Source organism: Sorex fumeus, unplaced genomic scaffold (assembly GCF_029834395.1).
Source record: "Sorex fumeus unplaced genomic scaffold, SorFum_2.1 ptg000082l, whole genome shotgun sequence".
NCBI lineage: Eukaryota > Metazoa > Chordata > Mammalia > Eulipotyphla > Soricidae > Sorex > Sorex fumeus.
The window spans coordinates 4,130,413-4,151,599 of record NW_026606139.1 but is presented as its reverse complement, the minus strand read 5'-3'; the positions used below and the strand labels follow the sequence as shown (position 1 = coordinate 4,151,599).

The following is a 21,187-nucleotide window of genomic DNA, read 5'->3' as shown; positions in this document are numbered from 1 at the left end:
CCGCCAGGGGTGACTCCTGAGTGCAGAGCCAGGAGTGACCCCTGAGCATCGCCGGGTGCGACCCAAAAAGCAAAAAAAAAAAAAAAAAAGAGGTGGTCCTGGCGGACGCGCGAGCACCGCCCCCCGGAGGAAGCGCCCTCGCCCCGCCCCCGGCGCCAAGCCCCGCCCCCCGCCCTCTGACCCCGCGGCGGCGGAAGCGGGGGGGCGGGGCGCGCGCGGGATGGAGGCGGCGGCGGCGGCGGCCCCGGGGCGCCGGGCGCAGCGGCGCGGGTCCGAGCGGGGCCCGAGCGGGGCGCGGGGCCCCTGAGCCGTGAGTGCGGGGGGGGGGGCGGGCGAGGCGCGGGCCGGGCCGGAGACCCCCGCCCAGGTCGGAGGGCCCTCGCCCCACGCGCCCCGTCCCTGGCCCCTCCGGCCCGCAGGTCCGGGCATGGGCTGGCCGGGCCGGCGCTGACCCCAGCCGCGGCATGGAGGACTGGAAGGCCGGACCCCCGCCCAGGCCCTTCGGGGCGCGCAAGAAGCGGAGCTGGAGCCTGGCCTGGAGGTACAAGCTGACCCACCAGCGGGCCCTGCGCAGGGGCTGCCAGGTACGGGGTCCCGCCTCCCCCCCCCGGTCTGTGTGTCCCCCCACCCCCACCCCCCCAGGGACTGGAGCTCTTTGTTGCTCCCACCCCAGCCCTGGGCCGGGCCCCGAGTTCTGGAATCAGAACCCAAGTCCCGCCTCGCCCACCCGGCTAGAGCCCAGCGATGGGGCGCCCCAGGAAAACCAAGGCGACTCCTTGGGACATGCAGGACTCCTGGGTAGGGGCCCCTTGCTGAGTGGGTGGGACCCTCGCAGGGCGCTGCTCCGGAGATGGGTGCGGAGAGACCCTGACCGCCCCGGGAGTGAGAGCCGGGGGACAGAGGGGAGGGGAGCAGGTCCTTGGTTCCCCTGGAGGCTCACGGCCCCCAGGGCCCTCCTCGGGAAGACCCTCAACGACTCAACGGGGACCCCCCCTGTCGTTGTCCCCCCCATCCGTGTCCTCAGACAGGGGCTGTGCTTTTCCTACTGGTGACCGTCATCGTCAACATCAAGTTGATCCTGGACACGCGGCGAGCGATCGACGAGGCCAACGATGACCCGGAGCTGGAGCAGAGCTATGGTGGGGCAAAACTGATGGTGGGATCGGTGGGCCGCAGGGAGGAGGGGTCCCCTGGGCTCCTAGGGATAGAATTGCAGGCAGGCCCGCAGGGGTGAGAGCGCTGGAGGGACTCCCATGACCTGTGGTGCCCCCCACCCCCCCCAGACGAGGCCCTGAGCCACTTGGAGCCTTCACGTCGCAGAGGCAGTGGTGCCCGGCGGGTCCTGGACGTGGAAGTGTACTCAAGTCGCAGCAAAGTCTATGTGGCAGTGGATGGCACCACGGTGAGTGGACGGTGTCCGGTGGTGTTCTTCTCTCTGTTCAGGACAGAGTCCGTCGGTGAGTGGGAACTGGCAGCTTTCTTGCTGTGCCTTTTTGTGTGTGAGATTTTGGGGTCACAGTCGATGGTGCCCAGGGGTTACTCAGACACTGCACTTGGGAATTCCTCCTGGCAGTGCTTGGGGACCGTATGGGACGCCGAGGATTGAACCCAAGTCAGTCGGCCATATGCAAGGCAAATGCCCTACCCACTGGACTCCGGCTCTGGCCCACGTGTGACTCTTTTGGGGTATGCTGGGAATCAGACCCAGGATCTCAGTCATGTCGGCATCTGCTCCGACCCTGAACCCCATCCTTTGCCCTTCCCTCTTGTGTGATTTGGGAGGCTTCTGTTCTGTAGAGTAGAATTGATGATTTCTACTCTCCGGGGCTAAATAGAAGGCATGTGACGCGTATTACCTGGGATAACAGCAAATGTGGTTTTAGTATTAATGGATAGGTCATTCTTTCCTTTTGTTGTTTCTGTTTAGTTTTTGTGTTGGAGTCATCCCCGGCAATGCTCAGGGGTCCTTTGGGGAGCCATATGGTTCAGGGGATCAGATGTGAGCCTCCTGCATGCCGAGTATGCACTTAGCCTTTTGCGTTATCTCTGCAGCCTGCCCAGGGGTTTGTTCCATAACTACTTCCTGTCTCTTCTGTGGTATCGGGCTTATTCTGGATACTGAGGGCCTGGAACTGATCAGAGCTGGTCCTAGTTTGAGTCGCTCCTTCTGATGGAAATCTCAATCCGATGTCTATCCGGCAGTCCAGAGCTCTAAATGCCATGAAAGCCACAGAGGGGAGGGTTAAGGGAAAGACGTCATTGATTTGGGGTTCTCTTTTTTGGAAGGGTTGGGGTACATCTGGTGATGCTCAGGTTATCCTCCTGAATCTGCACTCAGAGATCACTCCTGGTGGTGCTCAGGGCACCGTATGAGGTGCCAGGCATCAAATCTGGGTCAGTAGCATGCAAGTACTCTCATTCCGGCCCCATACATAATTTTTTTTTTTTAACCTTTGGGCAATAGCTGGCATTGCTAGGGGAATGATACAGTGCTCAAGATTGAATTCAGGCACGCAGAGCATTCACTCGGCCCTCTGAGCCATCGCCCCCTAGACCTTGGTGCGATCTCTTTGTCGGGGGTGCTGGTGCGGTGGCCTTCGAACTGAGCCAGAGAACTGTGTGAACCCAGGTGTAGGTAGGACTGCATTCTTTTCTGCAGTGCTTTGTTTTGTTTCGTTTTGACCTGCCCGTCAGACAGATCCTGAATGATGGAGTGAAACTTCGCCTCTTCCACTCCGTAGGTGCTGGAGGACGAGGCTCGGGAGCAGGGCCGGGGTATCCATGTCATCGTCCTCAACCAGGCCACGGTGAGGTTCTGGCACTGGGAGCCCTGGATGAAGGGAACTTGAGCCTGCCTTGCTCGTGACTCTGACAGAAGCTGTGTCCCCAGGGCCACGTGATGGCAAAGCGTGTGTTTGACACATACTCCCCCCACGAGGATGAGGCGATGGTGCTTTTCCTCAACATGGTTTCACCCGGCCGAGTGCTCATCTGTGCTGTCAAGGTCAGTAGTGACTCCGCGTGGCCCGTCTCCTCTCTCCCTGGCTCTGACCTTTCTCCAGGCCCTGATTACTAGGCCCTTGCTCTGCATAACGGCAAGAGCGGAGAAAGGTCACTCGGTTCCAAGTCTAGTCTTGTCATTTCTTATTATTCAACAAAGAACCGTTGGGCACCCCTGGAGATCGAGGCCCCCCCCTTGCCCAACCTACAGTCCAGCAGGTCAGGAGCGGCACGAGCAGCCGATCAATGTGTCATGTCGAGAAATGGTGCCCAGAGTGGGAGGTTGGCCAGCTTGGGCAGCATCGAGGATGTGAGTGGAGCTGGAGCTGAAGAAGGGAGGGGCAGAAGTGGGCGAAGAGGCCAGAGCGATGTTTGGGGGGGAACACAGGTTGGAGCACAGAGTACTGGGGAAGCACCGAGTAGCCTGGGGGCGCCGGAGGGTTCTCAGGGTGCTCAGTGCCTTTCATTCTCTTGCCTGTGAAGCAGGCCTAGCCACGGGGCTCTGTTCCTGATCTCCCCAATCACTCTCTGTTCCTGATCTCTCTCTCGCTCTCACGCGGGTGAGTCCAGGTCTCCGGGCGGCCTGCCTTGGCCTGACCGCCTGCTCTGGTCTTGCAGGACGAGGGCTCCTTCCACCTCAAAGACACGGCCAAAGCTCTGCTGAGGAGCCTGGGCAGCCAGGCTGGCCCTGCCCTGGGCTGGAGGGACACCTGGGCCTTCGTGGGACGAAAAGGAGGTGTGGCACTGTAGGCCGCCCACCCGGTAGCATCAAGGGCCTGGGAGCACTCCCAGGAGATGAGGTGGGGTGGGGGTGGGGGCACAAATCGGGGCCAGTGGTGGGGGTTGGAGGAAAGTGGGCGGGGAGCAGGGGAAGGTGTTCGCCTTGTTTATAGACGGTTCGATCCCCGGCTCGGCGTGTGGCCCCTCCGAGCACCGCCAGGGCTCACTCCTGAGCACAGAGGGCAGGGAGGCTCCCGAATGAGCCAGAGCCCCCATTGTCCCTCATTCCCGCCTCTGCAGGCCCTGTCCTCGGGGAGAAGCATTCCAAGTCCCCTGCCCTCTCCTCTTGGGGGGATCCGGTCCTGCTGAAGACAGATGTGCCCCTGAGCTCAGCTGAAGGTGGGGTCAGTGGGTCTGAGCCTTGGGCATTCGCGTCCTCTGTGGGGCTTTATTCTCTCGAGCGGGTTCTTGGGTCTGCTCCCGACCGCACTGGCCTCATGCCCCCATGCCACGTCCCCGGCCCTCCCTCAGAGGCAGAGTGCCACTGGGCAGACACGGAGCTGAATCGTCGGCGTCGGCGCTTCTGCAGCAAGGTGGAGGGCTACGGGAGCGTGTGCAGCTGCAAGGACCCCACCCCCATCGAGTTCAGCCCCGACCCGGTGAGTGGGTGCTCACGCACGGGGCTGGCTTTTTCCCAGTTTGGCAGGGGGCCCCCGGGACGGACTTGGGGTAGGTTTTTCACCCCCCAGCCTGCCTGGGAGGGAAGCAGGAAGTATACTGAGCTCTGGAAGACAGACGGGGCGTCTGGATCTGGGGCCGAGGACAGGCTGCGTGGGCAAGTCTGGGTCGGAGCTGGACTCAGTGTGTGGAGGGACCGAGACAGGCCAGGCACCCCCTGTCTGCTCTGGACTCCCTGTCCCCTCAGAACGCTTCCCTAGGGACCACGTCGCAGAGGGCGTGAGGCAAGTGTGAGCTCAGAGCTGTTTCTCCCTCAGCTCCCAAACAACAAGGTCATGAATGTGCCCGTGGCTGTCATTGCAGGGAACCGGCCCAACTACCTGTACAGGTGAGCCTGAGGGGTGGGTGCGTAGCGGGTAGGAACCCCGGTCTCGCCTGCCGTGCTAGGAGACGCCACGGGCCCCCGGCCCGTTCACTTCTGTGGGTGACCCTGGGGGACCTAAGCCCTTGTGTTGGTGTGGGGGAGCTCCTGCTCTGGGGAGACGGCCCTAACCTGTCTCCGGGCTCCCCAGGATGCTGCGCTCCCTGTTGTCAGCCCAGGGGGTGTCGCCTCAGATGATCACCGTTTTCATCGATGGCTACTATGAGGTGAGTGAGGTGTGGGGGCTTCCGGCGGAGCAGAGCCCAGAGCTGTGGGTGCCGAGTGCAGTGACCCCTGAGGACTGGCAGGGGGTCTGTCTGCCTGTGCCCTGTGAAAGGGCTGGGCGGGTGGGAGGCAGGGGTGTCACCTGGTGGCCGGTGGCCCTGCCCCCCCAGGAGCCCATGGACGTGGTGGCACTGTTCGGTCTGAGGGGCATCCAGCACACTCCAATCAGCATCAAGAATGCCCGCGTGTCTCAGGTACTGCCTGGGTGGGGGTGGACGGGACAGACACCCGGCCCTGTGCCGACCCCAGAGCTCGTGACTGTGTTCCTCTCTCCCCCAGCACTACAAGGCCAGCCTCACTGCCACGTTCAACCTGTTTCCCGTGAGTAGGAAGAAACCTCTGGCTTCGGGAGGGCAAGAGTGGCAGAGTCCGGTTCTTGTGCCGGGCACGTTCTTCCCTCCCTGACCTCCTCTCGCTGACCTGGAGAATGGGGGTCGTGCTGCCTGAGAAGTGGGCAGGGCGTGCAAGAGACCCGGATGGGAAAGGCGGCCCTGGGGGTCGTGTCTTCTTTCCCCTGCAGGAAGCCAAGTTTGCTGTGGTTCTGGAAGAGGACCTGGATATCGCTGTGGACTTTTTCAGGTCAGGGGAGGGCCCTTCCGTGCGGCTCCCTGAACGCCTACAAGCTCTCCTCTGGGCTCTTGGCTTGACAGGGTCTCTAGGGAAGAAGGCCGGGAGGTGTCCGAGAGAGCTTGAAAGTGGGGGGGGGGGGCTGGAGCGATAGCGCAGCGGGGAGGGCGTTTGCCTTGCACGCGGCCGTCCCGGGTTCGATTCTCAGCATCCCTGTATGGTCCCCTGAGCACCGCCAGGAGTAATTCCTGAGTGCAAAGCCAGGAGTAACCCCTGTGCATCGCCGGGTGTGACCCAAAAAGCCAAAAAAAAAGTGGGGGGCGTCCAGGCGGGAGGCCAGTGGCCAGCGTGGAGTAGGGCTGTCTGGGAAGCGGGCTCTGGAGGAGGGAAGGAGCGTGAGTGCCGAGTCCATCTGCGGCTCCCTCTGAACTGTGGCTTCTGCCCCTCAGTTTCCTGAGCCAGTCCATCCACCTGCTGGAGGAGGACAGCAGCGTGTACTGTATCTCCGCCTGGAACGACCAGGTAGGCTGAGTGGCCAGGGCTCAGCCGGGGAAACGGAGGGACCCTGAGCTGAGCCCCGATCCCCTCCTGGCTGCCTCTCCACAGGGCTACGAACACACCGCCGAGGACCCGGCGCTGCTGTACCGCGTGGAGACCATGCCGGGGCTGGGCTGGGTGCTCCGGAAGTCCCTGTACAAGGATGAGCTGGAGCCAAAGTGGCCGACGCCGGAGAAGGTGCTGCCGTGGCGGGTTCGGGGGAGTGGGCTGGGGTCCCTTTCCAGCCGGGAACCTCGTAACCTTCCCCCTGGGCCCCCAGCTCTGGGACTGGGACATGTGGATGCGGATGCCCGAACAGCGCCGGGGCCGAGAGTGCATCATCCCTGACGTCTCCCGGTCCTACCACTTCGGGATCGTGGGCCTCAACATGAACGGCTACTTTCATGTGAGTCGGGGGCTGGGGGGCAGGGCTACAGGGAAGGGCAGGGCCCCAGGGAGGGCCGTGCGTGGTCCATCCAGTTCCAGTGGTTGAGAGCATTGACAGAGTGATCACAGTCCCGCCGCTTACTGGCCAACAAGCAAAGGGACTCCTCTTTGCCTCTGTGGTTTTGGTTTTGTTTTTGTTTTTTTAACTTTTGGGTCACACCCAGTGATGCTCAGGGATTACTCCCGTCTCTGCATTCAGAAATTACCTGGCGGTGCTCGGGGGACCATAATGCAATGCCAGGGGTCGAACCTGGGTCAGCCGTGTGCAAGGCAAACGTCCGACCCACTGTACTCTGCGGCCCCCGCCTCTGTTTCTGTATTTGTAAAGTAGTGGTAATGGTCTGATGCACTGAGAATGTAACTCAGTGGAAGAGCGCATGCTGGCATGTATGAGAATCGGGGCTTAACCTCAGGCACCCCCCCAAAAAAATTCAGTATATACCTCCTAGGATTATGAGCTTTAAATGAGCCAATAGACGTAGAATGCTTTTGCTTGTAAGCATTATATAAGGGTTGGCGAGTATTATTTTTATTATCACTATTCTTAGCCCTAGACTGTGGGTGTGGGGAGGGTATTTCTGCCACCGAGAACCGCTGCAGCCCTGCCAGTTCTGGCCTCCGTGTCCTCACAAGTGCTGGGGCCCGTCCCCGCGCCTGAGGTGAGCAGGGACAAGACCCAGGAGCCCACCCCTGCTGGCCGTGTCCCCAGTGACAGCCCGGCCCAAAGAAACAGATCCCTTCCAGCCTGGAACCTCCTAGAAGCCAGGAAAGCCCTCGGAGACCAGCCGAAATGAGATCGATACCCGCTCATCTCCCGGAGGCACTTGCCTCAGACTCCTCTTGGGGCTTTAAGTCACACAGTTTCCTCTCGCGGCTCAGCCAGTTCCTTTGCTCCCTGCTGCCCTCAGGCCTGCTGCTGGCTTAGGGGGGCGGGGGAGGGGGTGCATTTTCAAGCAGCAGACACTGGGCTGGGGACTTAGCTCTGTGGCACAGCACATGGGGAGCCCTGGGTTTGGTCCCTGAAACTGTAAGAACAGTATAAAGGAACAACCCCACGTTGGCTCAGGGAGGACCCCTGCAGACAGGCACTAGCTTGGGTCAGTAGGAGCTACCGGTGCGGGCCTGTGGGCACGAGGTGAGCCCGGATGAAGGAACTCGCCGAGGCGGCTGTCCGAAGCTCAGAGGGGTAGGAGGGACGTGGAGGTGCCACTTGGGGCCCAGAATTTTTTGTGTTCCTGTGTGCGAGTCGGTGGACGTGTGTGGCTAAGCGCAGGCTCTCCCCACCCCACGCCTGCTCCAGGAGGCCTACTTCAAGAAGCACAAGTTCAACACCGTCCCAGGTGTCCAGCTCAGGAACGTGGACAGGTGAGGGGTGGGGGCAGGGGAAGGGGAGGAGGCCGAGGAGCCTGGAGGACCCCTCCCTGGCCGTCTCTCCCAGCTCCAGTCCTGCTGGCCCCCTCCCCCCATGTCCCAGGGCATCCCTTGCCCTGCCGTCGGGTCCAGAGAGACTCCAAGCACCTGACCGATTTCTCCCTCCCTTTAGCCTGAAGAAGGAAGCGTACGAAGTGGAAATTCACAGGCTGCTCAGGTACAGCCTCGAGCCGGCGGGGGGCGCGGAGTCTGGCAGCGGGCAAGGAGGAGGCAGGCCCGGGGGTCTCGGTCACTAAAGTGTGGGACTAGCTGCAGCACGGAAAGCAAGTGCCCTTGTCTAAAAATGGCTGAGCTGGGGCAGGAGAGGCAGCCCCTGTGGGAGGCCCAGGTTCAGCTTCCTGAGCTCCGCTGGCTCCGACTCCCACTCCGAAAAGGGGGAAGAAAAAAAACAAAAAACGGCCAGAGAGCTAGGACGGAGCTAACAGTGCTTGCAGCAGCCACCCCAGTTAGATCCGGGCACTGCATTCTGTTCCTCTGAGCACAGAGCCAGAAGGAAGCCCCGAGAACACCCGGGGTAGCCCCCACACTCAAAAACAAGAACCAAAGGGAAAACATGTCATTGGGACTGGATACACAGTGGATAGGGCACTTGCCTTGCCAGGAGCCATTCCTCAGCACAGCACCAGGAGTAAACCCTGACTGCCACCAGGTGTGCCACCCGCCACCTACCCCCCTGCCACAACAAACAAATTTACAGGCAACAAGAGCAGAGCTTTCCAGGGTGCCGCGCCTTTGTGTGGCACTCGGCAAGGCGGGCTCTGTCCTAACCCTCCCTCGCGTGCTGCAGTGAGGCCGAGGTTCTGGACCACACCAGGAACCCTTGTGAGGACTCCTTCCTGCCAGACACAGAAGGTCGCACCTACGTGGCCTTCATCCGGATGGAGAAAGACGATGACTTCACCACCTGGACCCAGCTTGCCAAGGTGCCCCACCCCCACCCCGTGGCACAGGGACCGCAGCTTGGTTCTGGAGCCTTCTACCCTGGAACCCGCCCTGTGTACCCCGAGAACCCGTTCTCCCACTCCCTTATCGATGTCCTAGTCTAGAAGACGCCGCCTCGTAAAAAGGGGGAAGGGGACTCGGGGAGGGCGGAGGTGGGCCGTGGGTCTTCAGCGCCCCTCGTCCCCCAGCATTCTCACTCCTCCCCCCCCCCCGCCCCATCCCTCCTCACCCAGTGCCTCCATATCTGGGACCTGGATGTGCGCGGTAACCACCGGGGCCTGTGGAGATTGTTTCGGAAGAAGAACCACTTCCTGGTGGTGGGGGTCCCTGCCTCCCCCTACTCGTGAGTGACCCTCCTGCCCTGGGAAGCGAGTGGGGGTCGGGGGGACGGGGACGGTGCAGCGAATGAATGGCCTCTGCCAACACATTTCTATTCAAATTATTGTTCTAGGGTGAAGAAACCGTCATCGGTCACCCCGATTTTTTTGGAGCCACCCCCAAAGGAGGAGGGAGCCCTGGGAGCCGCAGAACAGGCATGAGCCCTCCGGGACCCTGCGAGGCTGGGTACTGTGTACCCCCCAGCAGGCCAGCCCTCCACCCCATCCTGTAGGATTTTGTAGACGCTAGCCGGGGCTGGGCTGGTTTGTTCTTAACAAGCGACTTAATTACTAACTCCAAGGGGACGGTCCCCCTGCTCCACCCCCCCCACTCCACCCCCGTTCCTGAGTTTGGAGGTCTATTTATTTACCCCCTTGTTGGGAACGGGCAGGAGAACAGTTCCCTGGGGGTCGCCGGGACCCCTGGCAGTGGCTCCTGCCCTTCGTGTGCGCCCTTCTCCAGGCCCGGCTCCAATCTAACCTATTTATTGACTGTGGCGAGGGCCTGGGAAACAGGCAGGCGCCTGAAGCGCCCTTGCTCCCTTTCCGGACCGGGTGCTGCCCTGCGGGTAGGGCTGGCTCTTACTCAGGAAACTGCTGTGCCCGCCCCGTGGACAGGCCCGGCTGGGCCCACCTACTGAAGCAGACACACTCAGAGACCCTCAGACACTGAAATCGGCCACCTCTCAGCCTCTTCTTTGTCCAGGTTTCCAAAGCTGGATGAGGTGGTCATTGATTAAAAAAGGATAAAAACCTCTGGGCATGTGCGTCTTGTGATTGTGTGTGTGTGTGTGTGTGTGTGTGTGTGTGTGTGTGTGTGTATGAGTGTGTGAGCGCGAGACAGAGGAGAAAGAGGAAAAGTGTTAGCCTTGGGCACCACCACTGGGTGTGGCCCAAAACTCAAACAACATAAAAAGCAACAGGAGAAGAAAGTCATTGTTCTGTCGTTCTGCGCGCGCTGGTGCCTTTGCCCAAGCTGAGGGCTCGTCACTGGTGGTTCTGTGAATGCGGCTTGGCATTAGGGGATGAGGTTTTCGTTTCGGGCCACCACCTGGCGGTGCTCAAGACCTACTCCCGGCTTTGCACTCGGGGTCACTCGTGATGGGGCTCAGAGGGAACCATTTATGGTACTCAGGATTGAGCCCAGGTTAGCTGCATGCAGGGCACTTGGGTGCCGTACCTGCTATCCTGTCTTTCAGGTACCCCGAAGGATGAGTTTTGAGCCCCCCCCAGAGAAGGGACCTACCCGTGGCACTTCTGAGGTGGCCCGTGGGTGAGCCCGTGGGCGTCCTGGCCGTGGAGGCAGGCACCGAGCAGCACTGTCACCTCTGTCACCTCTGCCTCTGCTTCCTCCTCCACCAGCTTGGAGCCAGCAGGTCCTGTGTGGGGCTGTGTGGACATTTCTCAGCACCCTGACGCCTTCAGTGTTTGCTGGAGTTAAAGATAGCGCTGGGGGTGCCACAGCACCAGGGTGGAAAGCAGTGAGCCCACGATAAGGCAGCGGCCTGCCCTGAGCAAACACATGGCTTCGAGCTTTCATGCAGGCCCCTGGGGGAGGGGAGCAGGGGGAAGAGCCAGTGGCCTTCCTCTCGCAGCTGATCTGGGCCTCCCACATTAGTTCTCAGGCACCGTGTTGCTGCCCTGACCATGTTGCTAATCCTTTGGAGTCTCACTGAGGGGCGTGGGTTCTGGACGGCCCTGGGAGAAGGGGTCCAGGGAAGCAGAGGAGGGAGACTGGTTCGCCGTGTGGGACTTTTCCTCAGTGGAACTCACCATAGCCTCCAGCTGTGGCTTCCAGATTCAACATGTGTCAAGTCGACCTCAGGGACAGGGACAATATGGCCTTCAAATAATCGCATCAACACACATACCTGGCATTCTGAAATCCCTCTCTCTCTCCCTGTTACACACACACACACACACACACACACACACACACACACACACACCTGCCATTCTGGAGTTAAGACTCTTCTGGGCCCGAATCCATGCCCGGTTCTTCACCGAAGGAAACTAAGACATCGGCCTTTCTCGGCCCTTGTTTCTGGCGCCTGGAATGGGGATGGCTCAGACAGAGGGATGAGTTCTGTGGAGCGCCCGGCGGGCCCAAGTGTCCTCGAGAAGCCCCATCGGAGGCTGCTTGGGGGCTTTTCCCAAGGACTTCTCGGAGCCTGAGCGTGACCCTTTCCCAGTGCCCAGCAACATTTCCGGCTTCCCTACCAGTTTCTGGTTTTAACGCCACTCGGGCACAAGCTTGGTATTTTCATAGCGTTCCAGTCCAGTGCCCCCAGCACCCAGGAGTGGGGAGTTTCAGATTAGTCTTTCCTCCTGACAAGGCAGCTGGCCCAGTCCCCCGGCTCCTCGAACCCTCCCTGCCCATTCCTGTGAGGCCTGGAATTCTAAAGGAAGAGGAGAAACAGCCACTCCCCTCCACACCATTTCCTCCCGCTGCCTTCTGAGCCCCCAGCCCCCCTGGCGTCTGGGCTAGCTTAGACCCGGGGGCCCCCAAGGATACACGAGAGTCTAAATGGAATGTTTTTTAATCGGCTTGTGAGTTGGAAACTCCTGCACACCCACTCTGTGACTGCTGCTGCATCGACCTAGGCCACCGGGCCCCTTTCTCTCATCCCCCAGTGGTCTGGGATCCCTGAGAGCACCGCCAGGCTTTGGGGGGAAGAGCGGGGACATGTCAAGATGTAGGGAATAGACGGAGGACTGGCTGGGAAAACTGGTTTGCACTGAGGCGGCTCTGGACCAGGTGGACCCAATCCCACTATGGAAGGAAAAGTTAGGCACAGCCTGATCCGACTGGACCACAGTCCCGAGCAGCAAGCCGGGACCCACTCCAGTCTGATCCTGCTTCTCCCATCACTGCTGCGCGGGAGCACCAGAGTCCTTCCCAGGCCTCACACGGCGGCGGCGGAGACGGACGTGGACTTACTTGAGGTTGCAGTACAGATACATGGACACGATCATGGCCGCCAGCTGGAGGGGGAGGGATGACACCAGTGCCCTTAAACTTCCGTCCCCTGTTGGCAGTCTGCCTCCTCCAGGAAGTCCTTGGCCCTGGTCCAGTGGGTATGTCCCACCCCAGCTTCTTCACCCCCTTACCTCCAGGCCCCCAATTCCAGCCGCCACAGCACCCACTGCCACGGCATTGGTTCTGATGTCGGTCAGAAGCTGTTTGAAGCAGCCCTGGGGGGGCGGGGAGGAGAACACGGGTCAGCCTCGGCTCCCTCTCAGGGCCTGGGGCCTCCCAGCCTCCAACCCTGGCCCCAGCCCCAACCTGGATGTGCTGCTCCTCGGCCTTCTCCTTGGTGCAGGCCCCCGTGGCCGTGCCGTTGGCACTGAGGCAACAGAATGGGGGGAATTCGTGTTTCTCTTGGAAGAAGGGGGAGTCCTCAAAATCCGTGTAGTTGTTGAAGCCACAGCACTTGAGCTGGAGATGAGGAGAGGGAGGTCGGGGGGTCTCAGTCAGGGGGCCTCGCCGCTTCACCCACGCCACGCACCCCACTCCCCCCTCCCCCGCCTCACCTCCTTCATGGTGGTATTCCAGACTTCGGTGAAATCTTTCTGGGAACCGTAGTCCTTCTTGATTGTGGGCACTATCAGCAGCTCGAGGAAGTTCTCAGCCTGGCGGGGGGGGGCCCGGGGAAGTGGCCATCCGAGCTCCCAAGGCCAGCCCGTCCCTCCCCCGACCCGGGCCTCTGCCAACCTGCCCCAGTCCTGCCACTCACCATCGTGGTGTACACCAAGGCGACCACAGCGGCAGCGACCTCGGCGATGAAGATGACGAGGAGGATGAAGAAGAACTGAGGAGGGAGCAGGGCGCGTTGTGGGGGGAGACGGCCCCTCTGCCTTCCTAGCCCTCCTCCCCGCCCCCCCGTGAAAGGAAGCCAGGACACCCTTCGCCGAGAACGCTGGAGTCCAGAGCGGGCTTTGGGGATCCCCAGGCCCTGGTGCCAAGGGCGAGGGGCCCCTGGGGCAGAGGCATGGGGCAGGGGAGCAGGGCAGGACTCACCATCATGAGGGCGCACTTGCTCTCAGACTGAGCCCCGTAGCAGCCCAGGAAACCGAGCGCGAAGAGTACCGCACCCGCCGCGATAAGGAAGTAGCCCACGTTGACAAACTGCATGGCACTGGACGACAGCGGCCCAAAGATCTTCAGGAAGGACGCCCCATCGACGGACACCCAGATGCCCACCGCCAACAGGACCACGCCGCAGAGCTGGGGACAGAGAGGGAGGCTTGGCATGGTCCAGACAGACAGCTCCCTACGCCGTCCTCAGGGAGCTGGGAGAGGAGACACTCCCCCGGAGAGGAAGCCCCAGAGGGAGGAAAGACATTGATCGGGGGAAGAAGGATGGGCCCTGGACAGTTGGGGCCAGCGCCAGGCTGCACACCTTGGCAGGGGTTCCAGAAATCGCCGGGGAATTGGGGAGCAAGGATTTCCCTTGCCCCTCTCACTGCCGGGATCATGTCATACAGCTGGGAGTGAAAAGAAGCAGGTGAATACAACCTGACCCAGCCCCCTACCTTCCCCCGCCCCGACACCCCCATCTTGTCTCTGGCTAGTGAGTGTCCAGAACTGCTCTGTCTACGCGTAATAGGAAAGGAGGGGGGTTGCGCTGAGCTGGCACCACAGTCACCATGGCAACACAGGCGGGGCGGGGCTGACACCTGCTTCCAACCTTGGTGACCATGGTGGAGGGAAGGGACCCCCCCCCCCCCCCCGTCCAAGGTGCTCCAGATCTCCAGGGCCTGCCCTTCATCTCAGCCTTTCTCTCTCCTTGCCTCGCTGTTGGAAACTGAGGCACCAGAGCTCTGTTAGAAGCTCCCTGCACCAACCCCAAACCTCGAACTCGAAAGAACCCAGGCCAGTCCCGCGGTTTCGGGAGCAAAACCTCACTGGTCTGGCATCCCGGGGCTAAGTCAGCCTGACACCATGCTGGCACCCAGGTCCCACTTTTTTGCAGCCCTAAATCGACACTGAGGCTGGAACCAGGAGGGAGGTAGCAGATTGTGAATGGACCGCAGGCATGTTTGCCCAAGGACAGAAAACTGGGGCCTGCAGGGTCACATTTCAAGGAGTCTCGGGCCAGCCCTGCCCAGTCTGGCAAGTCCTGGGCAAGGGAGGACAGAAACCAAACCGGATTTGCCGTTAACCCCGCTGGGGCCAGAACCCTGGCTCTCTCTCCAAATCTCCAAAATCCCATTGACTTCTCTAAATACAGGGATAAAGGTTAGCTCCCAAGGAAGCCCAGACAGACACAGGCCACTGGGGTGTGAGAGTTGACTCACCCCACACTGCCCCAGAGTCATCGGCGCGTCACCCACATTTCCACCTTTCCTTCCGTTCACTCCGACCTACTCTAACGTGGCTCCAAGGCCTCTGTGCTGGGCGGCTGCTGAGGCCTTTTGCTCCGATGACGCCTCGCTCTCCTCGACCTCCCCCGCTACTCCCATCGCTCTTTCTCCACTGGCTTTCTGGGCAGCGCTTTTTCTTTATTGCGGAGAAGTTTCCTGAAGGGAGTCTCCCCAAGTGCTCACACACACCCATGGTTGCAGCGGCCATGACTGGGACACTTGACTTGCAGTGCCCAACTTCAGCCTGAGCTGCAACCCCCCCGGGTGCCCTGTGCCTGTGGAAATCCCCCCCCCGCCCGCCCCCACCCCGGGACTCACTCCTGAGAGGTGAGCATGATGCCCGGAACTTTTCCTTCCTTGCCCTTTCTCCCACCTCTCTGCCACCCTCTCAGCGCTCTGCCCCTGGTTTTTTCATCGCCAGGATTCATGCCCGATTGCTCAACTCCTGCAAACAAGCCTATAGATATATATAATCTCTTCCTGGTTTTTGAACACTGGGTCTTTCCACTTGTGGATTTCCTCCCTTCCTTCCTTCCTCCACAAAATCTCCTCTGACCAGGAGATGAAATCCCTCGAAGGGCTCTCCTGGCCCTGGGCTAAGTAGGATCAGACCTACACCAGGAGGTCGCTCCTTTTGCCTGAAGGATATGTTGGGCCTGAGGTCCTTGAGGGCAGAGAAAGACCTTGCTGGCGGATCACCCCCGCACTTAGCACAGGATCAACCCAGTGGCACCTCCGACTACTGGGACCCCGATGCCTATCCAAAGGGGCAAAGCGCCCAGTCCCCCTGCCATCCCGGGCATCTGGAAGGCAGATGCCCGGGACTTCACAGCCCGGGTGTTGATTCGACAGGCAGACCAGGACCCTGCTACGGGGCGTGCTGCTGAAGCCCCTCCCAAGGGGAACCTCGTGGGACCTCGTGCGCGTGGTGACCCTCCCTGCGGGGAGACCCAAAGCCCCCACCAAGCCCGCACTTACAAAGATGAGCATGTTGAAGATGATCATCATGGTCTTGATGAAACTGAAGCACTGCATGGTGGCTCCTGGGAGGCAGAGAGAGGGGGGTGAGCCCCTGGCTCCCGTCCCGGGCGGGCCTGGCCTCGCACCAGACCACACCGGACCACAGGGTCCTGTGACCCAGGAACCCCAGGTTTTCTGGGAAGATGGGGACACTGACTCCCAGCACTGGCAAAGGCTCTCCCCACTGGCAATCACGACCTCCCCTCCTCCGCCTCCGCCCTGCACTGCCCAGACCCGACCAGCACCTGCCACCCCAATACCCCAACACCCCAGGGCGCCTCCGGCCGGACTCCACGCACGTCCTTCCCTGGCACCTGGTGACCTGGGTCTCTCCCCAAGCCCAACAGAGATCCTCCCAGAACCTTCCCCAGGGCAAATCTGGCCAGCCGCGCGCCCCTTCCCCCCAAACTCGTTTCCAGATGGACTCTGCATTTCGCGGGAGAAACCGGCCCGTGCGCTCACCGGTCGGTCGGGGCTGTCGGGAGTGAATTCCGCGCGCGGGTCCAGCCGGGGCTCCGGGGGCAGCTGGAGGAGGGCGGCCGCCGGGCGGGACGCCGGGGTGCAGGAGGCCGGGGTGCAGGAAGCCGGGGTGCAGCTGCGGGCGCTCACCTGCGGAGGCAGGTGCTTTAAGGGCGCCTTTCGCCCGCCCCCGCGCCCCACCCCGCCCGGCGGCTGGCGGCCCCTGCTGGCCCCTGCTGGCCCCTGCTGGCCCCTGCTGCCCCCTGCTGCCCACTGCTGCCCGGAGCGCCGTCCCCTCCGCGGCCGCAGCCTCCGGGCAGCAGTCAGTGTCCATCCTGATGACAGACGGGAGGCGAGTGACCGCCCCCCGCTGCCCCCTTTCTGTGCGTCTTGCAACCCCCGAAGGAGCCGCCGACCCCCGGGAGCCTCCTCCGTCCGCGGACACTCGCGCACAGCCTCGGGGTGGGGCGCGGACACACGCGCGGGACGCAAGTGGCCACCTCGCACCTGCCCCGCGGGCACACCTGCGACAGCGCCCCGCCGCCCACTTTCTAGGAACGGGCCGGGCTGGGTCATCCTTGTGACCGTCCTCCGGGTTGCCAATGCCTCCCAGACCCAGCTCTTCTGCAAGACATCCCGTCCCCTCTTCTCCTCCCCTGATTTTTCCCTCTCCTCCCTCCGGCTTGGCTCCTGCCCAGCTCCCGGCCTCTCCCAGCCGGCTCTGCACACCCTGTCCCCGGCAGGTGGCACAACAGTCCCACAAAAGCGGCACCCTCAGGCCCGGAGACCCTTTCCCTCCATCCTTTCTGGCTGCCTGTCCCGCCCCAACACTCTGGAAAAGGTTTGGCATTCAGGAGACGCTGACCAAGTGTCAGGTTCTGGTTCTGTGGATTTTCGCCGTGTGCTCCCGGAGACAGTTGCTAGAGTTGGTTGTGAGTCTCGAGTTCCTGGTCGGTATGGTGGGGCTTTTGTTGGCGTTGTTTGTTTTGGGGTTACACCCAACAACATTTGGGTGGTTGCTCTCAGGATCAAGTGGCTGGTGGTTGGGGAAGTTACCTTGGTCACCCACAGGCAAAATATGTGCTCCAGCTTTGAGCCGTCTGCCTGGTCCTGTTAAGTAGTTTCTTGGGTTTGGTTTTGGTTTTGTTGTCATGCCCAGAGGTGCTGGGTGAGATGCAGGGGATCGAGCCAGGGCCGGTTGCATCCACAGCAAGTGCCTTAAGCCTTCGACTATCTCTGCGGCCCAGCTCTGTTCTGTTTTGAGACCTCTGCCTAACCAGAGCCAGCAGGAGTGAGAACGTGGGGGCATGGGGGCGGGTCACAGTTGCAGGGGAAGGACGGATGGAAGAAGCTGGCTTGAAAGTCTGCCATGCTGGGGATTGAACCTAGGGCCTCACCCAGACAAGGGAAGCCTCTAGTTTTTCTCCCACTGAGCCACATCCCTAGCCAAAAAAGAAAAAAAAAAGCCCCACAAAAAATGTTGGGGGGGAGGGGGAGTTTGGTCCACCCCAGTGGTATTTGAGATTGTACATCAGTTGCTTTTTGCTTCTGCGTTTTGGGTCACACCCAGCGAAGCACAGGGGTTACTCCTGGCTCTGCACTCGGGAGTTACTCCTGGCGGTGCTCAGGGGACCCTATGGGATGCTGGGAATCGAACCCGGGTCGGCCGCGTGCAAGGCAAACGCCCTCCCCGCTGTGCTATCGCTCCAGCTCCCCAGTTTTTAAGTGTATTACAGGTTTTAAGTGTATTACATATATAGCAAAAATTTTTGCCCTTTTACAATGTTCTTATAAGAGTCTCTCTCTCTCTCTCTCTCTCTCTCTCTCTCTCTCTCTCTCTCTCTCTCTCTCTCTTCTCTGTCTCTCCATCTCTCTCTCATTTTTAAATATGGGAAAAAAGAGTCAGTCATAGGAAGGTTTACTGCTTGTTATGGTCACAAAGATTATGACCGAGCCAAGTTTTATCACACTACTTGTCCCATCTGGTCCCTTTTGGGGGTCACACCCAGCAGTGTTCAGGACTTACTTCTGGTAGGGATCACTCCTGTCCCTGCTCAGGAGATCATATGTGGTACTGGGTATAAATTAGGGCTTGGCCATCACGGTCACGGTCCTCCTGTTGTTCATCGATTTGCTCGAGCGGGCCCAGTAACGTCTCCATCGTGAGACTTGTTGTTACTGTGTTTGGCATATCGAATACGTCACGGGGAGCTTGCCAGGCTCTGCCGTGCGGGTGAGATACTCTCGGCAGCTTGCCGGGCTCTCCGAGAGGGGCGGAGGAATCGAACTCGGGTCGGCCATGTTGACTGCGTGCAAGGCAAACGCCCTACCGCTGTGCTATCGCTCCAGCCGCTTGGCCATAGAGAAGGAAAAGGCCTTAACCCCTATTACTATCTCTCCACTCCCCCACCCCCCATGTCTTTTTTCTTTTCTTTTCTTTTCTTTTCTTTCTTTCTTTCTTTCTTTCTGGGTCACACCCAGTGATGCCCAGGGGTTCCTCCTGGCTCTGCGCTCAGGAGTTACTCCTGACCGTGCTCAGGGGACTATATGGGGTGCCGGGAATCAAACCTGGGTCAGCTGTGTGCAAGGCAGACACCGTACCCACTGTGCTCTAGCTCTGGCCCCAAGAAACCATGGCTTAACTACCAAATAAACTCTCTCTATTCAGGGAGTCCCTAAGATGACTGACTTCCAGAAGGAGCACAGTTGAGGTTTTATATATAATTTGGTTTTTGGGGGTGTGCCACACCACGTGGTGCTCAGGGCTTACTCTTTTGTGTGTGTGTGTGTGTGTGTGTGTGTGTGTGTGTTTTGCTTTTTGGGTCACACCTGGCAATGCACAGGGGTTACTCCTGGCTCATGGACTCAGGCATTGCTCCTGGCAGTGCTCGGGGGACCATATGGGATGCTGGGAATCAAACCCGGGTCGGCTGCATGCAAGGCCCAACCCGCTGTGCTATTTGTCTTGCCCCTCAGGGCTTGCTCTTGGCTCTTCACTCAGGAATCATTCCTGGTAGCGCTTGAGGGAAAGTCTGGGCAGATAGGGACCAAACACCTGGTCAGCCGCACGCAAGGCAAGCACCCAACCCGCCGTACTCTCACTCTGGCCCCATCCTTACTTTTCAAGTGCCGTGGATGGACTTGGGACTTGTGCTTGCAAGTCAGGCTTTTTATCGCTGAGCCGCAATCCCTGGCCCAGTGACTAGATGCTGATAGAGAGATTTCTAAAACTGAGAATGTCAAGAGTAGATATTAGAGGGGAGGAAATATGAATCTTTTAAAATGGATGATATTAAAGCTCCTGGTGGGTTCCTGTGGGGATAGAGAAAAGATGGTTTGGGTGGGGGCGTGCCTACAGGTAGAGTAAGAGAAAAAGGGAGACGGACTGTGGAATCTCTGGAGAAGGAGCAAATCCTAAATCCGATAATGAATCGGTGCAAAGTCTGGCAGATCCATTATGTCCCTGTCTCCTAGATGAGACTAGGAGACCCAGGCTGGACGCCTAGCGCTGCGGGGACTGAGCTGTTCCTTCCTCTGCATCCATTGCCTACAAGGCTTCCTCTTTCACTTAGGAAACTGCGATCAGGTCACATTCTCCTGCTCCCCAGTGCCCAGCATAGGAAGTTACTGGTGAACATTTTCTGAATGAATGAATGAATGAATGAATGAAGAATAGTCAGAGTTAAGTGTCTTGGCTTTGGACCTTAACCCTCATGGGCTTAATGTTCATTGTCTTTATTTTGTGGTGCCAGGGATCGAACCCAGGTCTAATGACCGTGCATCCAGGATTCCAACTCCCACCTGATTCTGACAATGACTTCGCCTAACAACCTTGCACAGGGGGTCCTCGTTATTCATAGATTTCATAAACGTGAGTTGACCTGCTCCTTCCATTTACTCATCACCCAAACCAAGACCGATGGCACTTTTGCTACTCACAGACATGTGCCGAGGTACAACAAATCTGAGTTGTCTAGCACAGGCTCTCAGCCGAAGCTGAGCAGGGCCAGACTCCTCCTTGTTCCAGCTTTCACGCCGCGAACAAGTCTTCTTCCTATGGTCCATGTCGTATCGCACTTTCTATTATTGCTGTTGGGGGTGGGGCATAGTTGGTGCAGTGTCCAGGAGCCACTCCTGGTGGTACTGAGGGGACCACATCATACCAGGGATCAAACCTGGGGATCTTGAATGCAAAACCAGTGCTCCAGCCCTTTGGGACATCTCCTAGATGCTGTCACGCTTTTTTTTGGGGTGTGTGTGGGGGTGGGGGTGGAGGGCTCATACCCAGTGGAGCTCAGGGATTACTCCTGACTCTGTGATCAGGGAGCACGCCTGGTTAGGGAACTTTATCTGATGCCGGGGATTGAACCTGGGTCCACGGCATGCAAGTCAATCACCCTTCCTGCTCGACTTTGCTCCAGCCCACTTGGTTTTTGTGGCTGTTGTTGAGTGTGTGTTTAAGGGCCCATTTGAGAAGATACTGGTGAAGGGCCACCAGACTTATACAGGGCGCTGCTAGAAGTGAGGCCTGTGGTGACATGGACTGAACTCAGACCCTGAGAGCGAATGCCCAGCACATGGTCAACCACTTAAGCCATCTCCCGGTCTAACATTTCTGTGATTTTGTTGGTGATTTTTCTGTTCAAAATGGCCTTGGGGCAGGGGGGCAGAGAGATAGTACAGTGGATAAAATGTTTCCCTTGTTTGCAGCTGGTCCGGTTTCATCCCTGACCCAGGGGGCAGGGAGATAGCACAGTGGATAAGGTGCTTGCCTTACCTGCAGCGACCAGGTTCAGTCCCTGGCCCAGCGTCACCAGGAGTTACTCACTCTGCAGTGAATAACCAGGAGTAATACCTGAGCACAGCAGGTGTGGCCCCCAAACAAACAAACAAACAAATAAACAAAGATCTACTGGCCCTTGGGGAGAAAGCGAAA

The 21,187-nt window shown here is 59.7% G+C and overlaps 2 protein-coding genes across 2 annotated transcripts; one reads left to right on the top strand and one right to left on the bottom strand.

Annotated features, from left to right (window-relative positions):
• Positions 1–449: 449 nt before the first annotated feature.
• Positions 450–10,154, top strand: POMGNT1 (protein O-linked mannose N-acetylglucosaminyltransferase 1 (beta 1,2-)). The gene is made up of 21 exons (XM_056130909.1): positions 450–584; positions 1,025–1,139; positions 1,284–1,402; positions 2,742–2,807; positions 2,891–3,004; positions 3,619–3,736; positions 4,021–4,119; positions 4,252–4,379; positions 4,716–4,786; positions 4,971–5,046; positions 5,215–5,298; positions 5,384–5,425; positions 5,625–5,683; positions 6,121–6,193; positions 6,278–6,406; positions 6,489–6,614; positions 7,956–8,020; positions 8,199–8,243; positions 8,874–9,009; positions 9,262–9,371; positions 9,480–10,154. The coding sequence occupies exons 1-21, from the start codon at positions 465–467 to the stop codon at positions 9,565–9,567; spliced, it is 1,983 nt and encodes a 660-aa protein (XP_055986884.1). The 5' UTR covers positions 450–464; the 3' UTR covers positions 9,568–10,154.
• A 2,080-nt stretch (positions 10,155–12,234) lies between these two features.
• Positions 12,235–15,812, bottom strand: TSPAN1 (tetraspanin 1). Its single transcript, XM_056130944.1, has 7 exons — positions 15,751–15,812; positions 13,427–13,633; positions 13,143–13,217; positions 12,940–13,038; positions 12,692–12,844; positions 12,517–12,600; positions 12,235–12,390 (listed from the first exon to the last, which is right to left on the bottom strand). Exons 1-7 carry the CDS (start codon positions 15,805–15,807, stop codon positions 12,343–12,345), a joined length of 723 nt encoding a protein of 240 aa, XP_055986919.1. The 5' UTR covers positions 15,808–15,812; the 3' UTR covers positions 12,235–12,342.
• Between the last annotated feature and the right edge of the window lie 5,375 nt (positions 15,813–21,187).

Coding starts and splice junctions, on each gene's coding strand:
- TSPAN1 (XM_056130944.1), bottom strand. CDS start 15,807: ATGCAGTGCTTCAGTTTCATCAAGACCATGATGATCATCTTCAACATG. Junction 13,634..15,750: donor TCTTCAACATGCTCATCTTT/GTAAGTGCGGGC, acceptor CTCTGTCCCCAG/CTCTGCGGCGTGGTCCTGTT. Junction 13,039..13,142: donor CCTTGGTGTACACCACGATG/GTGAGTGGCAGG, acceptor CCCCCCCGCCAG/GCTGAGAACTTCCTCGAGCT.
- POMGNT1 (XM_056130909.1), top strand. CDS start 465: ATGGAGGACTGGAAGGCCGGACCCCCGCCCAGGCCCTTCGGGGCGCGC. Junction 4,380..4,715: donor TCGAGTTCAGCCCCGACCCG/GTGAGTGGGTGC, acceptor TTTCTCCCTCAG/CTCCCAAACAACAAGGTCAT. Junction 4,787..4,970: donor CGGCCCAACTACCTGTACAG/GTGAGCCTGAGG, acceptor CGGGCTCCCCAG/GATGCTGCGCTCCCTGTTGT.